We start from the raw sequence: 16038 nt of genomic DNA, 5'->3' as shown, positions 1-16038 counted from the left end.
TTACATTTACAATGTGTACATATATCTTCTAGTCTAGTGGACTATAGTTTTCAAAGGGGAACCGACATCTAATGTGTCTGTCTTTTTCTCAAGACGTGTTTGTTTGCTTTATTTCATATACCTTTTATTCATAACATGTCCCAATACCAACGTGTCCAAAGTGCATCACTCCCACTATTCCCGACCATGAGAAAACGATTCTACTATTAAGATGAAGGAACCCGCGTATTACAGAAATGGGTAAATTAATCTTCCTCTGCCTCAAAAGAAGACGTCAAACCCAACAAACTAGCTCGATAAATAGATAGATTTATATTTTAGAATGTAGTATGACATAGGACTTTGTTCTTAATATCGTTGTCATATTATTATCATTTTTCCCTTAAGGACTTTCATCTATACCGAAGGATAAACAGGAGGCTCAAAGAGGGAGATTCAGAAAATTGATCAGGAACCTCAACCAAAATAATAGTTACTTCGTCTACACTTTCCCTCAGTTTCAGCATAAATCTTGGATTTGCGTTTAAGGCCAAAATGGTTATTGTTTATGTGGTGAGACGCTGTAACATGCTATCATCCATACGTGCGTATTGAAAAGAAAATCATTGCCTGAACACAACAGTGTTGTTTGTCTTCCCTAGGTGCCCTTACAAAATTGGTCTGAGCAGCGCTTTCATGAAAGTTATATGTTTTCACATTTCTCATGTGACTCCCTTGGATTTATACATTTGTACGTACATCAAAATTAGTCTAGAGTTGTTTTTTCGGAATATCATTTACACGAACTTATTTGTGATTGGTGCTGCGCATTACAAAATCCAAACAGCAACGAATTTGTTCATTCAGTCTCCAACATTCTGTTGCATACAGACCTCAGACCCGCTCTCAGCATGAGGACAGACTGAGAAGGTATTTGTTGTTTTTCGTTATTCTTCCTTTCAGAAAGAAATCACATTTCTGTTCGATTGTTGTTGTTACAAAAAAGTGTAACAACAATCCAGGTATGTCTTGTAAAATTTTCCAAAAGATCGATACGTACTCTCCAAGCAGAGTTTTTGACGTCTTTTCATGCGTTTTGTCGGGCTATAGTTTGTCCCCCGTTTTCTTTATGCCGCCAAGCTAAACTTGCTTGGAGAGAAATCGATCCGTTCTACTATATTCACCTGCAGAACAGACACCTATAGAGTCAGCTATTCTTCTAAGATAAGGTATTGAAGGGGACAGTCTACCTACGCACATCAACAGTCAATGTCTGATAGTACGGCCATGTGCATAATTCATTGCAGAAATCTTGTTTGCTTTGTCCACGCACTTTAAAAAATTATCTGCAGAACATGTATATATTGTTTTACGCCATAATATAGCAATCTACGATGTTTACTCGTCAGGGAATACTGTATTTTGGTAGATTTCACCCTTTTCATGTGTATTTCGGAAAATTGGCGGACCGCTACCAGCCGCACTAAGCAGTGTCAGCTTGACGTGATGCCCTAGCAAAAGGTCTTGTCCAATAATAATATATAGATGTAGAGGGAGAAATTCAGCTCAGACCGTGTATTGAAGACGCCTTGCTAGTATATTCAGTTTTCTGTAGATGGCATATATGTGTAATAGAAATATCGGGCTCGTTCACACCGTAATTAAGACTGCCCCGGTCCCAACCAGACTGACTACGCTGGCTATAATACCGTATAGGGAGAACATTTGCCAGGAGAGTTTGGCCACCACAAGGTTTTGTTTGCAGGCGCAGTGGGGAAATGCTAACCTTCCCATGGACTGACACTTCGTAGAATCTTTCGTAGAAATAGGGACCCATTGCTTTTCCTTTTTTTAAAATATTGCCCACCGATATACAGAGTTTGAGTTATCCTGAAAAGGGATTCTTCACCAGATTGGCACTCTCCTTAGTACAGGTTACAATAAGGACTTGTGATTATGAAACATGGTGCGAGAGATGAATTTATTTATTTGGATATGTAACTATCGCGCTTTGCTGGTAGGACCCACCCAGAAATGGCGGATACAAAAGTATTGCCGGGGGAAAAGGCCGAAAAAATGAAAGGAGTAAAATGCCGTCCCTCCACCGTGAAAGAGACTGGCATTGGTCAGCCTCTGGGCCCGGCGGGTGCCGCCCCTGGTGACCACGCCCATGGGCTCTACATGGGCGACCACACCGAGTCGACCTCGGACAACCTGCCCGAAGCACCAGAAGGTACCTACCGATATAAAGAGCCGGAGGAAGTTGGTTCGAGCTACCGAGTTCAAGGTACGTCCAGCTTCTACTGTGGGCCCGGCCGGGCAGTTTACGGGCTGTTTTGTTGTTGTTGTTGCTGTTGTTGATTTGGCTTCGGGGCCCGGCCGGGACCACATCCCCTGTAGTCGGTGCAAATTTTACTAAAGCATCAAGATACAATATTCTTACAAGATGGTGCAAAGTCTGATGACAAATTCTTCACCGAAAGCAAGAAGATATAGCCTGTAAAGCATTCTCACTGGGTCATGTTTCACCGGCTCAAAAGCAATGGTCTCTTTCTGTCAGCCTATCTTTTCAGTCGGCCTTTCTAATTCCTGGTGCCCCTTCGTAAGCGAAGTAATTGATCGAAACCAACCCCGTAGTAATTCACCGGCAGTGCGCTAATGAACTGTACGGGTGGGCAGCACACCCGGCACCGTAGTGATACTCGCGATACTACGGTTACCTGGCTAAAGACGATATTTTGTCTTCGGAAGCTTCAGGATGTGCGCCATGAGTTAGACCTATCTGAGCCCTAAATTGAGATTACAATAAGTTTAAGTTTATTGCAAGTTCTTGAAATTGCAAGTACATGTAACATGAAATGACGGACAGACAATTGATAACAATATAGCATGTGACTTTTCTAGTCTAAATACTAACACTAAATTCTATCTTATTTGGGTTTGACTTCTTTTTCCGAGACTGTGGAAGACGAATGATCCCACTTTTTTCTATGATGTGTGGGTTTTGTGATGTTAAGAGGAGAGTAGTTTACAGAATCATGTGTATGGGCCAAAAAGGATTGACCGATGGTTGATTTCGTGTCCACTTTTCTCGAGGTTAGTAGACAGTAAACAAGTCCAAAGTCTTTACTTGCGGTGCTAAGGGCGTTCAGTCAGTTCCCGGCCTCACACAGAAACAAGGGGCAAATATAAAATTTTGGGGCATGAATATGAAATATAAAGCCTTTTATGAATATTCCCCAAAACTCAAATCATTGTGGTCATTACTTTGCAACCGACACCCTTTTGAAAATCAGTAGGTAAGAGCAGAGAAAAACAAGACTAAGGAAGGGTCGATTATTGTGTTCCTCTTGCCATGAAATCTACGACGACATTGTCAAATGGTTGATGAGGAATGCCGTCGTATCTTGATCTGAAAAAGGTGGGTGGGTGACTTTAAGCAGAGCAAGGAGAGTCCTAAAGCTGACCCGCAAACATCAGGCCGCACTCAATTGTCCATGGTTTTTCTTTCTATCTCTCCCCTAATGTGCATGGTCGGCAAAGTAAGGATCACAATTGGTTGGGTTTTGGTAAACATTCATTAAAGGCTTCATACGTCAAAACAAAATTTGAGTTGTGACGCTGGTGTCTGGGTGAGGCCGAGAATGTATTGGACACCACGTAAGCCGTGTGGGAGGAGTGATCAAAGGTGCTACAATCTGTGATTGAACTCAGATCGATGAAAAGTGGGCATGTTTTAGATCTGTTTTCCATCATCTAATTTGACGGGGTTGTTAAGAGGAGTGGGGGGGAAAACATCAGTGACTGTCCGTCAAAATTCGTTTTTTAAGTCTAGTTATCTGTGCCTTCTGAAAACTGAGACTTTATTTTATGTTAATGTCACAACTTTGCAGAAAAGCAATAACAAGCGTTTGGAACCCATACTCTACAAAAATGTTACACGCAGATACTAAGTACTTTGCAACAACTGTAACAACTTTAGTACTTGCAACATATGTTCTTTGGAAAGCAGGAATAATAAATTCATACCAGTTATGTTAACGGCTGCACATTAGTAAATGATAGAGACATATACAGTTATGTAGAAGAAAGCATCTTAAGTCAAATATTATGTAAATTTTTAGGGGATTTTAATAGTTACCAATAATATTGCTTGACCAATGTATATTGTCGAACAGCTTCACCTAGTTCTATATTGCAAAGTTTGGACTTTGGAATTGTGATATATTTTGATCACCAGGCACAATATTGTTTTTAATTTGTACCTAAATATTACTAGTAGTCAAAATCTTTAATGTTACGTCTCAGAGCGTGCATGGGACATGTGGCATAAGGTGACATCCAGCAGAGTTTGTTGGGTTACACTGGGTACCAGCTGTGGACTCCTGGTGATAGCGTCAGTTCTCACGGCTGTGATCCTGGCAACTCATCTCGTACCTGGGGCCAAGGTGGGCCAACGTGTCTTACAATAATGTTTGATTGATCGATTGATTGATCGATCGATCGATTGATCGATTGATTGAACATAAACTTAACATGTGTCAGAAGACAATAGTGATAGTACAATGCGATCCTCTTGCAAACTAAAATGTTCGTATCGGATGTACGGTCGCTCAAATGCACTCAGGTTTAGGATGGCTATGGGTAAGAGATTAAAGTGTAAGTTTAAGTACTTTGAAACTTTTCTTTAGAACTGTTGTTACAAGTGAACCAAAGGACATAAAACAAATATCTTCTAGTACCAATTCATGAGCGCCATAGTCACCGTGCAATTTCTCATTGCCAAAAGTCAAAAGTAATAATGGAAAGAGGATGTGTGTAGATCTGTGAAGCTCTGGAATGCTCTACCAACTAATGACCGTATTCCCATGCCAAACAGTTCACTAACAGATTGATATCGTCAAAGTTTAATGATTTTATATTTTGATGCCGTATTTTTTGCCCTCTAGCCTCTGATCTGTGTTCGTGTTTGTATTTGGAAATGATATGTCATTTTGTTTCCGGGCCCTGGAAGATTACAAGGTGCTAAAGGGTATCACAATAAGCTCAAGCTGTTTGTATGAACGTGTTGTCCCGGTGTAGGCGCCACACGACTCTACTCCTCAGCAGGGCGCGCTGGTCGGGGAAGGTCCTCCGCTGCTGATGACTTTCCCGATGGAAAACAGCTCGACCGTTTCCACCGTGAACACCACGACCTCACCAACGATGACCGCACATCTGTCAACCACGGGTAAGCAATGTTGATTCGTGTGTTAGTGTACATTGAACTAGACCCTCTGCAATGTCCTTGAACTTAATGGTAGACAGGGGCTTACTTACAGTTTCTGTGAATGAGAATAATAAGAGAAAAGAAATCATGTAGTATTTTGGTAATACATCACGGGGTTTGGAGTCTTTGGACGTTCTTCATAAGACTAGACATTTAGATACTTTCCTCCAACACAGGCATGAATTGGTGTATCACAAAACCATGTCATCATGGCACCTGTGTGGACCAAGATTCTGGTTATGACTGCGCTTGTCTCCCTGGGTGGACTGGTCCGAACTGTACGCAAGGTGAGCATTTTACGTAAATCAACAGACTAAAAACTTCTCTGGTCTGTTGTTAATATTCAATTTTTTGTGTGTGGCTAAACTTGTCTCTTAAGTGTTTTCACCTTGATGAATAGCAGAGGATTATTTTCATCATGCACATGTAAGATTTGTTTCCTTCATCATATAGACGTGAATGACTGTATCATGAAACCCTGTCAACTTGGAAAATGTGTGAACAAAGATGTCGGATACAACTGCACCTGCTCACCCGGATGGACTGGGGAGAACTGTCAGCAAGGTGAGTTACTCTTTCCTGTCACGGGGGATAATCCTGTTTCTTTTTGACATTGTATTGCAAGGATATAATTCTATCTTTTGATGTGCTTAATATTGAAGTCTTATTAGTTCATGATTAGTTCCAAGACTTGAAATAATGTCTCAAAATACAGACATAGATGAATGTACCAGGAACCCTTGTCAGCATGGACGCTGTGTGAACAAAGATGGTGGATACAAATGTCTCTGCTCAACTGGATGGACTGGACAGAACTGTCAGCAAAGTGAGTTCTTATCACAAAGATTAAATTGCCACCCTTTTTTTCTTTTTCATGTTGACTTGTTGGAAAGTCTTTTTGTCTTTTTATGTGCCTGAATTGAGTTGATGATTATTTTCATCGCCTTAAAGTTTCTTTTTATCCAGCCATAACTGAATGCACAAAGAACCCTTGTCAACATGGACGCTGTGTGAACAAAGATGGCGGGTATAACTGCACCTGCTTGCCTGGATGGACTGGACAGAATTGTCAGCAAGGTGAGTTTTCTCCTGTTAAAAAAGATAAACATTTTTACTTTAGAATATTTTTGTAATGTTGCGTTGTAAGAAAACCAGTTTGTATCTTTATGTGTTAAAAACTGAGTTGATGATTAGTTTCCTGACCTAAAAGATATCCTTTTCATCCAGACATAGATGAATGCATCAGAAAGCCTTGCCAGCATGGACACTGTGTGAACAAAGATGGTGGATTCAAATGTACCTGTTACTCTGGATGGACTGGACACAACTGTCAACAACTTAAAGGTAAGGGTTTTTCTTGAATTTATTATTATGGTTAGATATTCAGCCTTGTGTATTTCCTCACCTGAAGCTTGGAATGTGCATATTTCATATCATTTACAAGAACTGTTTCCTTTCTGTATCTGTATCTATTTAGCCGGTATAACCGCCCTTCGGCGTAACACACCAGCTTCGCAGGCACGCGGCGCGCCAACAGCTTTGCCAGACATAAACGAGTGTACCAGGAAACCTTGTCAACACGGACGCTGTGTGAACAAAGATGGCGGGTACAAATGCGTCTGCTCGCCTGGATGGACTGGGCAGAACTGTCAGCGAGGTTAGTCTTTTTCTTGCGAAATGTCAAAAAGTATTCCCATTTTTTTTCTTTAAGGAAAAACAAGTTGAAAACATTGAATCATTAATCAAGTGTAGCTGAATGAACTTTTTAATGAAAATTGTCAGCTAGGAGAGAACTCTTCCTAATAAAGATTCTAAATACCTTTCTTCTATGGAAAACATGCCTTTATCGTAGTTTCATTTTGTAGAGTTTGTTTAAGACTATGTTGAGAAATCATTTTAAATCATTATAGGCTGCAACTGAACGAACCGTAGTTTTTTTTAAATGACAAGATGTTTCACGATTATCACAGATATAAATGAGTGTATCAGGAACCCTTGTCAATATGGACGCTGTGTGAACAAAGATGGCGGATACAAATGTACCTGTCACCATGGATGGACGGGACAGAATTTTCTTGTTCAAGGTTGAAAAGTATTCCTAATATGTTTCTTCTGATGAGAAACAAATTGTTAAGTGCAACTGAATGAACTATAGCTTGTCTGTGACAAGATATTTCACCATTATCACACAGGCATAAATGAGTGCATGAGAAAGCCTTGTCAATATGGACTCTGTGTGAACAAAGATGGCGGGTACAAATGTACCTGCCCGCCCGGATGGACTGGGCAGAATTGCCAGCAAGGTGAGAACTGTTTCCTGTTAAATGTTAAATATTATTCTAAATACCTTTATTCTGTAAAAAAACCCATCCTAGCATTGTAGTTTCTTCATTTTGTGGAGTTTGTTTAAGACGTCTGAACGAACTGTAGTTTATTTTTAGAGCAAGTTATTTCACCATTATTACACAGACATAAACGAGTGTACCTGGAACCCTTGTCAACATGGAATCTGTGTGAACAAAGATGGCGGATACAAATGTATCTGCTACCCTGGATGGACTGGACAGGATTGCCAGCAAGGTTAGCATTTTTGATGCAAAAGTTCGAAAAGTATTCAGGATATCATAGTTGTCTCTGAGGATAAAACATTGAATTACATGTACTAAGTGTAGCTAAATGAACTTTATGTCAAAATATTTCGCTATTATTACAGACATAAATGGGTGTAACAGGAACCCTTGTCAACATGGAATCTGTGTGAACAAAGATGGCGGATACAAATGTAACTGCTTGCCTGGATGGACCGGACAGAATTGTCAGCAAGGTTAGCATTTTTCATGCAAAAGTTCGAAAAGCATTCAGAATATATTTCCTCTGAGGATAAACAGATTGAATACATTGAATTACATGTACTTAGTGTAGCTAAATGAACTTTATTTCTGTTGGATATCATTCTAAATGCCTTTCCTTTGAGTAAAAAGGTACTTTTGTAGAAATGTTCTTCATTTTGTTAAGATTTGCTTACGACGATGTTGAGAAATTGTTTTGATTACTAACATTTCAGGCTGAATTAAGTCTTTTTTTTTTTTTAATGACAAGATATTTCACTATTATCACACAGGCATAAATGAGTGCATCAGAAAGCCTTGTCAACATGGACTCTGTGTGAACAAAGATGGCGGATACAAATGCGTCTGCTACCCTGGATGGACTGGACAGAATTGTCAGCAAGGTTAGCATTTTTGATGCAAAAGTTCGAAAAGTATTCAGGATATCATAGTTTTCTCTGAGGATAAAACATTGAATTACATGTACTAAGTGTAGCTAAATGAATTTTATGTCTTATGACAAAATATTTCACTATTATCACAGACATAAATGGGTGCAACAGGAACCCTTGTCAACATGGACGCTGTGTGAACAAAGATGGCGGATACAAATGTAACTGCTTGCCTGGATGGACTGGGCAGAATTGTCAGCAAGGTTAGCATTTTTGATGCAAAATTTCGAAAAGTTATCAAAATATATTTCCTCTGAGGATAAACAGATTGAAAACATAGAATTACATGTACTTAGTGTAGCTGAATGAACTTTATTTCTGTTGAATATCATTCTAAATGCCTTTCCTCTGAGTAAAAAGGTACTTTTGCAGAAATGTTCTTCATTTTGTGAAGATTTGCTTACGACGATGTTGAGAAATTATTTTGATTACTAACATGTCAGGCTGAATTAACTTCTTTTAATGACAAGATATTTCACTATCACCACACAGGCATAATTGAATGTACCAGGAAACCTTGTCAACACGGACGCTGTGTGAACAAAGATGGCGGATACAAATGTATCTGCTCACCTGGATGGACTGGACAGAACTGTCAGCAAGGTGAGTTCCTCTTTCCCGTCAGAAAGGATAATCCTGTTTCTTTTTGACATTGTATTGCATATTGTCACTTCTTACGTGTTACAGTTCTTTCCTTTTCTATTTGAGTTGACTAAAATTCTGTCGGTACAAATTTTGTTGCTGAATTAACAACCCTTGTGTCACCTATTGCACAGATATTAACGAGTGTGCGGTGAAGCCTTCTCCTTGCCAGCATGGGGCTTGCGCGAACAGACGTGGACGCTACACCTGTTTCTGCTCTCATGGGTGGACCGGACGCAACTGCCAACTGGGTAACTTGTTGTTTCTCACTTACCAACTGTAGGGTGAAGTCGTAATGTGTAGCGATTGTTTGTTTGTAGGATATTTGGCGTTTTCTTTTTGTTCGTTTTTCCTGGACATGGGGAAAGGTGTGCGGTAAGAGAATTCCATGAAAATGCGCTTGTTTGCAACTGGATCTCAGTCGAATCAAAATACTCATGAAGTTTTGAAGTTGGTTTTGTGGTGGGACATATTTAGATACCTGCATTTTCTTTGAAGAAAAAGAATGAACATTGGGTTAGTGTACTTCCATGAACCAGACTTGTCCAAAAACCTATCCAGTCTATCATTAACCTTGTCCTACCATTATATGCTTACAGCCCTGCGATGTCGTTCTTGGTGGCGTGAATACAACAACCACTGCTACGTGTTCGTGAAAGACAACGTCGGCTGGGCTAAAGCGAACACAATGTGCAAACTGATGGGTGCACATCTTGTGTCTATCAAGAACACAAGAGAGAACAACTTCATTACATCGTTCGTCTCCGGAGGTGGGTAATACTCATCCATCTAATGATGATAGTACTTTGTAACATTTGAGTCTTACATTTGAACTTGACAAGTGCGTCTTACGTTTACGTCGTGGTATTCTGACCATCTCACATCTCACATCTTTCAGCTTCAAAGAAGTGTTTTACCGGGCATGCAACTGATGATAGTGGGGAACCCATACGCCTTGTTATCTTTGTTACATGCAATCTAGTCAGAACTTTTTCTGTATCTAAATTTAAAGAATTCATACTTCACAGGGAAAAGACACAATTGAATGTTCCTTCATACTTCCAAAAACATTTAATTAAAGGGGATCCGCGTTCCCTCTTTGTTCTAGCCTTTCTAGAGGGGTAAGACATTGCTATCTACACTAGATCGACAGACAAATCTCATGAGTCTTTCCTTTGATTGTAGCTGCTAAAGGATCGGTAAAAATTGTCTGGATTGGACTAACGAATATACACAAGAAACGACCATTGACGTGGGTGGATGGGTCACGTGTTTCCTACACCAACTGGAACTCGGGTGAGCCAAACAACAACAAGTTATATGTTTGGTCCGGAGAAGAGAACTGCGGCAGTATGTACACCAAGGTTTGTGTTCTTCGATATCTACTATTCTTCCATACAATTTCACAGCACAATGGGGAAAAAGCGAGTCAAAATAACACAATGTTTGACTTAATATAACGTTAGAGGCTACATTTATCGTATTGGTGGTTTCCAGGAGTGTTTCAACAGGTAGAGTGCTGTGTTTTTCAACAAGTGGAATTTTGGAACAGGTGTATACAGGAATCTGCTATTAAGTGAACAATTCCACTGCCGTCCATATGGAGTCATTTTGTGTTTGTGAAAGAAACCGTAGAGTTTGCTTTCAAACAGATAATTACATTGATATATTACGTCTGTACCATGTTGTGTATTCTTGTTGATTTTATTCTAAACGATTTCTAACTGTATGATTTCTCAGGTAGTACATACAGGTCTGCTATTGAAATTGTTTTTGCTACTTTTCTTATATTAGAAAGTGAGGGGAAACGTCAATGATACCTCAGTATTATGAACGGTCTATTTTTCAAAAGTAAGGAAATTGGCAATTTCAAAAATAGACACTGATAAAAAGAACTGTTAGTTACCTTATAACATTTTATGTTTGTGACGTTTTCCACAGACCCACACACATTGGTTTAAGAAGAAGAATAAAGGCCAATGGAACGACGTTGCCTGTGACGAGAACTATCCCTACGTTTGCAAGGGTCCCAGAGAGGTGAAAATGTGGCCCTACGGCAAGTAAAGAAGTACAGAAAGTTACCCAGGACAAGGTTGACTTAATAGTGATGGAAAATTCCTTTTTTAAGACCCTTCCGTGTAAGATGATAACAAAGAGTACTGTTAAGAACCTGAGACTTAGGACGACAGTGCGCTCGTTCTCATTTGAATGTACAAATTGCTGTCGCCAGCCTTTACGACTTGATATGAGCCAAATTAGGGCACCATCGATGCTTTCTTCACTTTCCCACAACAGGTATCATGTTTCACGAAAAATGCACCTCAAAATTACTTATGGGTTTTGACTTAGAAAAAGTTATGGCAATGGGTGGCCTAAAGAGTCATAAAAAACGGCTGTCGCCTGCGGAGACATGCAAAATTTAAAAAGCAGCCGAGAATGTAACAATTCAGTTCAGAGAATAACCGGTTAGCTGGTGAATCCAGCTACTAAGGCCCTCCGACAAATCACGTCAGATCGCTCCTGTCACTGTTCTTGTACGCTGTGCAAGCCGGTTTATGCCTGTCGCCCAAAACGGTAAGCTCCGTTACCGTTTAAAGTAAGACGTTCCTGACATTAAGATATGCCACATATGAGGTGCCAACCTGTCGTTTTTATGACGACTTAAAGCTTTTGTGGCTTTTAAGAGGAACAAATAAGAAGTGTTTGCTATCAGCTGTGAACCACCTCCTCGAACAAATGGCAGTACAGTAATGAATGTAATCTCCGTTACCATTGTTTGATGCTCTCTGTGTTGTTAACAAGGCCTGGTGTAGGAACGCTGCCCATTTTCTAAATGCCCGTACATACGTCCTTTTAATAATAAAAGATGGAACGCAAAAACGGAAATCCCTTTGAAGGAAAAGCCGAAGTTTTACTGTAGTAAGCTCCGTTACCGGTAACGGAGATTGCACCTGTTGCGGAAAATACATAACCTGGCGCAGAACTTTTTGTAGTTGTGCACCATAAGGCAAAAGCGTTTGAACTAAGATAGAAAAGTATAGATTCAACTGAGAGAAACCCTCTGTAGTGTTATCATATTCCAATTTTCTACTCTTTCTTCCAGATTTTGTTTTTGTGATTTACGTTGACCGTTACTACATGTTAAGTTCACATGATGCAGAAAACTACCTTTGATTTACTTTAAACAAGTATAGTTTGCCTGTCCTCATGTCCCAAGAACTCAGAAGTCGATCAATTACAACTTGGCGACTTACGTCTGCCGCCGGTCTGGTGAACACGCCTTTTGGCGACAGTATGTAATCTCCGTTACCGTTTTTCCGCGATTCCCCCTCCGTTCCAAATGCTTTACTGCTCCTAAGCAGTATTAGTTCGCAACATTGAATATGTTATAGATGTTGTAAGAGTTAAATTATTCGGATCAACGGAGGATGGAAAGTTTTGCAAGAACTATCAGATTCCGTCTCTGGTAAATATCTCACACAAGTCGAAATGCAAAAACAAATCCAGACAATATTAATCCTGAATGAAACAGTTATACAGCAATCGTCAGCACGGAACTAAATTTGACAGACGTTTTACCAGAGATACTGACTCCTCAACTATAGGTTTTGAAGGCGATGTCACGACATGAAAGTTCCAAAATTGAAATATCTAATTACTGATGTTCAACATTTTTTTCCGCAAAAATACGGGTAAACTCCAAGGACATCTAATCAAAGCTTAGAAATTTTCGGCAACTTCCCGTGATAAATTAGCTGTAATATTTTGGGGATCATAAAAGGAGATGTTTACCTAAAAAATGAGGTTGGTTTGCTTGGAAAATGAGCTGATCAAATTTTCGACCCTAAAAATCGCTATTTTGCACATTTCATTGAGAACGAGCGAGTGGTAATTGCGTTTTGTGATCATTATGGGTATTTTATGATACAGGCAAGATGGAATTTGGTCGATAATATTAGTGATGATAACTTTATTGCTTAGCAATTACGTTATGGAAACTTCTGCTACTTAACGACCATTCCAGGTAACCATGCACACGAAACATGTGTTGAAATGTTTTCTTTTTAATGGATTAGTTTTACTTACCAAATGGTTAAAAATGTACTGGCACTGTTCATTGTAATGTAGCAAAATGAAGATTTCATTCTCTATACTCTGTATTCACTTGAAAGTTCATCTGTGATGGTAGAAGTCATTCTGAATCGAGTTTAAACTGTAAAGTTTGTTCACTCCTTGACAAAGACTGTAGCTGATCAGTCGAAAATTTGGCTAAGTCCAATTTATTGTGTTGGCGTTTACAGTTTAAATTCCATTCAGTATACTCTGTATTGAAGATGAATTTTGAAAGACATTACAGATGCATTAAACATTCATCAACTTTTCACTAATTGTTTTTGCACAGATTTGCATTCAGTCAACCATGTTTCTAGTAACGATTTTCAATAGTCCTGTGAAAGGTATTGTGTCTCCGGTTACCCGATCCTAGCCTTTTTTGGTCAACTTCTGGCCAGGGACATAAAATCGATCTGACATCTGTGGGAAGACATTCAAAACAGACTCCCTGTGTTTCACTCTCTGTTAACAGATGAAGGCTTTGAAAGGTTGATGTAGGAATATGTAGTAAATATTGTACTTCAGTTGTTCTGTTTATTGATATACTGAATGTGCTTGTATAAGGTATTTCTGTTTTATTACTATATGACGTTGAAAATACCAGGGTCCTGAAGCTTTACATTGCTAACCTGTATTTGTTGGGTCACTTCGGTCGAAATCGTCTAAAAAAGAGAGTCCCTCCCTACCTACCCTACTTTTTCGGGACCGAAACTGGAAACACAACTTTTTGCTAGGCCCGAGGTGTGAATGATAATGTCTGAGGTAATGAATCCATGCATGGTTTATTAATGATTTAATGGGCACTAACCACATTGTCATTGTCTGCAAACACGTAAAATGTACATCGTAAGAACATTTGGACTTTGTAGAACAGGACTGGTACAATTAAGTATAGAGGCAAGGAACTTGACACAGCATGGTAACTGACCGCATGAGTTGAAGCCAGTTGAAATCAAACTTACCTGTAAAGAACCTCATAACTTATCATACTAACGTTTGTAGCAACGATTTTCTAAAGAAGTAAATGATGATGTCAGAAGTAATGAATCAATGTATGGCACTTGCACGTTACATTTCCCCAGAAGTATGTATGTCTGTGTATCAAGGCGGTAGAGGAATTTGACATTAGTCAACAAGAAATTTACCTGTGACATTAGCAACCATATTGAAACATATTGAAACGTTGTTTAAGAATATCACAACTGTCGTTTTTCTGGTAACTGAAACTTGACGAGCTATTGAGCAAATGACAAAGGAATATACTGCATGTGTGAGCAAATAGAACACAGTAGAATATGTGTTGCAGACCTTGAAGGCTGGCTTTAAGCTTATATCTGTCTGTATTTTTAAAACCTCGAGGATCTTGAGAATTAAGCCACTAAAACGCTTTGTGTACGTTTATTATACAAAACTACCTTTGGAAAAGTATTTCTTCTCAGTACAAACCGTACTTTGTAGAACTGTTTTGTCTTGAATAAAAGTTCTTTTTAGAAAGGCACAAAAAGCATAGTAACATTACTCGATCTTGAGGAGATTGGGCAAAAGGTAACTTGTACATGAGTGAAAGGTACGTGCGATGGTAGAGGATGATGTCTGCAATTCGGGATAGTTCCGCAGCATGTCGTTGCACAGTTGGAAGCCTCCTACGTTGCACAAACTTTGTAATGAAGAATCATGATAAAGTGTTAGTTTCATATATGCACACACACATCTACCTACAACATTTTTACTACCTAAAGAGCACAAAAATGTCACTTTAACGTAATAACACCAGTTCCTTCCACCTCAGTTCCTAAGACAGGTTCTAGGAGACCAGAAACGTAATCGTTTACTCTTTGGGCTAGAACGACCTGTCCCTGGTGCTGAACATAACATCCGCACTGTCAGACCTGTCCCTGGTGCTGAACATAACATCCGCACTGTCAGACCTGTCCCTGGTGCTGAGCATTACACACACACTGTCAGATCCATACCTACAGACCTGTCCCTGGTGCTGAACATTACATCCATACCGACGGACCTGTCCCTGGTGCTAAACGTTTCACCCGTACCGACAGACCTGTCCTTGGTGCTGAATCCGGTCCGTAACGTTAAATTACTGTCGTCATAACGATGATACAGGTAGCCTATTCCATCACACCGCTTCTTGACAAACAAACAGAACATTTAACAAACAAACAAATAAGCAAACAATCAAGCACAAATACACAAAATCAACACTATCTGAGTATCTAACAAATGAATATTAATTTATCTCATCCATTTGACGAAGATAGAAAGGGAGAGGAAAAGCCGATACGATGATCTGAATTGTCTGCTAGTTTCAGTTCAAGTCCCAACTTAGTTGAGGAGAAAGGAAAATATGACAACGGGTCGTCTGAAATGGCTGAAACCAGCTTGTTTTGCGCTTACACTTCTCATGAAGAAATGTTGGTAACAAAACGCTTTTCTTTTATTGATTATGTCTAAACATGTCTTATTCTGACCGAAACAGTTTGTTTATGATACGCGAATTGGAGGCAAAAAAAAGGGGGAGGGGGGTGATGCACCATTTCATTGTGACTAACAATTACATTAGGAATTTTAAAAAACGTATGAATTTGCAATGCAAACTTTTGAACATCATAACGGACAGCTTACTTAACGCTGCCACCATACCCCAGTAGGTTTTATTAAAGGAACGCCCCCAAGTAGAAACCCTAGAAAGACTAAATGCACTCATATTGTTAAAATTTTATTTAAAAGATTTGATACT

At 39.4% G+C, this 16038-nt stretch overlaps 1 protein-coding gene across 1 annotated transcript; it reads left to right on the top strand.

Moving 5' to 3' along the window:
- Nucleotides 1-9024: 9024 nt before the first annotated feature.
- On the top strand, nucleotides 9025-11355 carry LOC136437422 (lectin-like). Its single transcript, XM_066432032.1, has 5 exons — nucleotides 9025-9131; nucleotides 9305-9421; nucleotides 9770-9940; nucleotides 10356-10534; nucleotides 11112-11355. Exons 3-5 carry the CDS (start codon nucleotides 9859-9861, stop codon nucleotides 11232-11234), a joined length of 384 nt encoding a protein of 127 aa, XP_066288129.1. The 5' UTR covers nucleotides 9025-9131; nucleotides 9305-9421; nucleotides 9770-9858; the 3' UTR covers nucleotides 11235-11355.
- Nucleotides 11356-16038: the final 4683 nt, after the last annotated feature.

This window comes from Branchiostoma lanceolatum, chromosome 6 (genome assembly GCF_035083965.1).
Source record: "Branchiostoma lanceolatum isolate klBraLanc5 chromosome 6, klBraLanc5.hap2, whole genome shotgun sequence".
NCBI classification, from domain to species: Eukaryota; Metazoa; Chordata; class Leptocardii; order Amphioxiformes; family Branchiostomatidae; genus Branchiostoma; species Branchiostoma lanceolatum.
The sequence above is the reverse complement of the archived record's forward strand: the minus strand, read 5'-3'. Positions and strand labels throughout refer to the sequence as shown.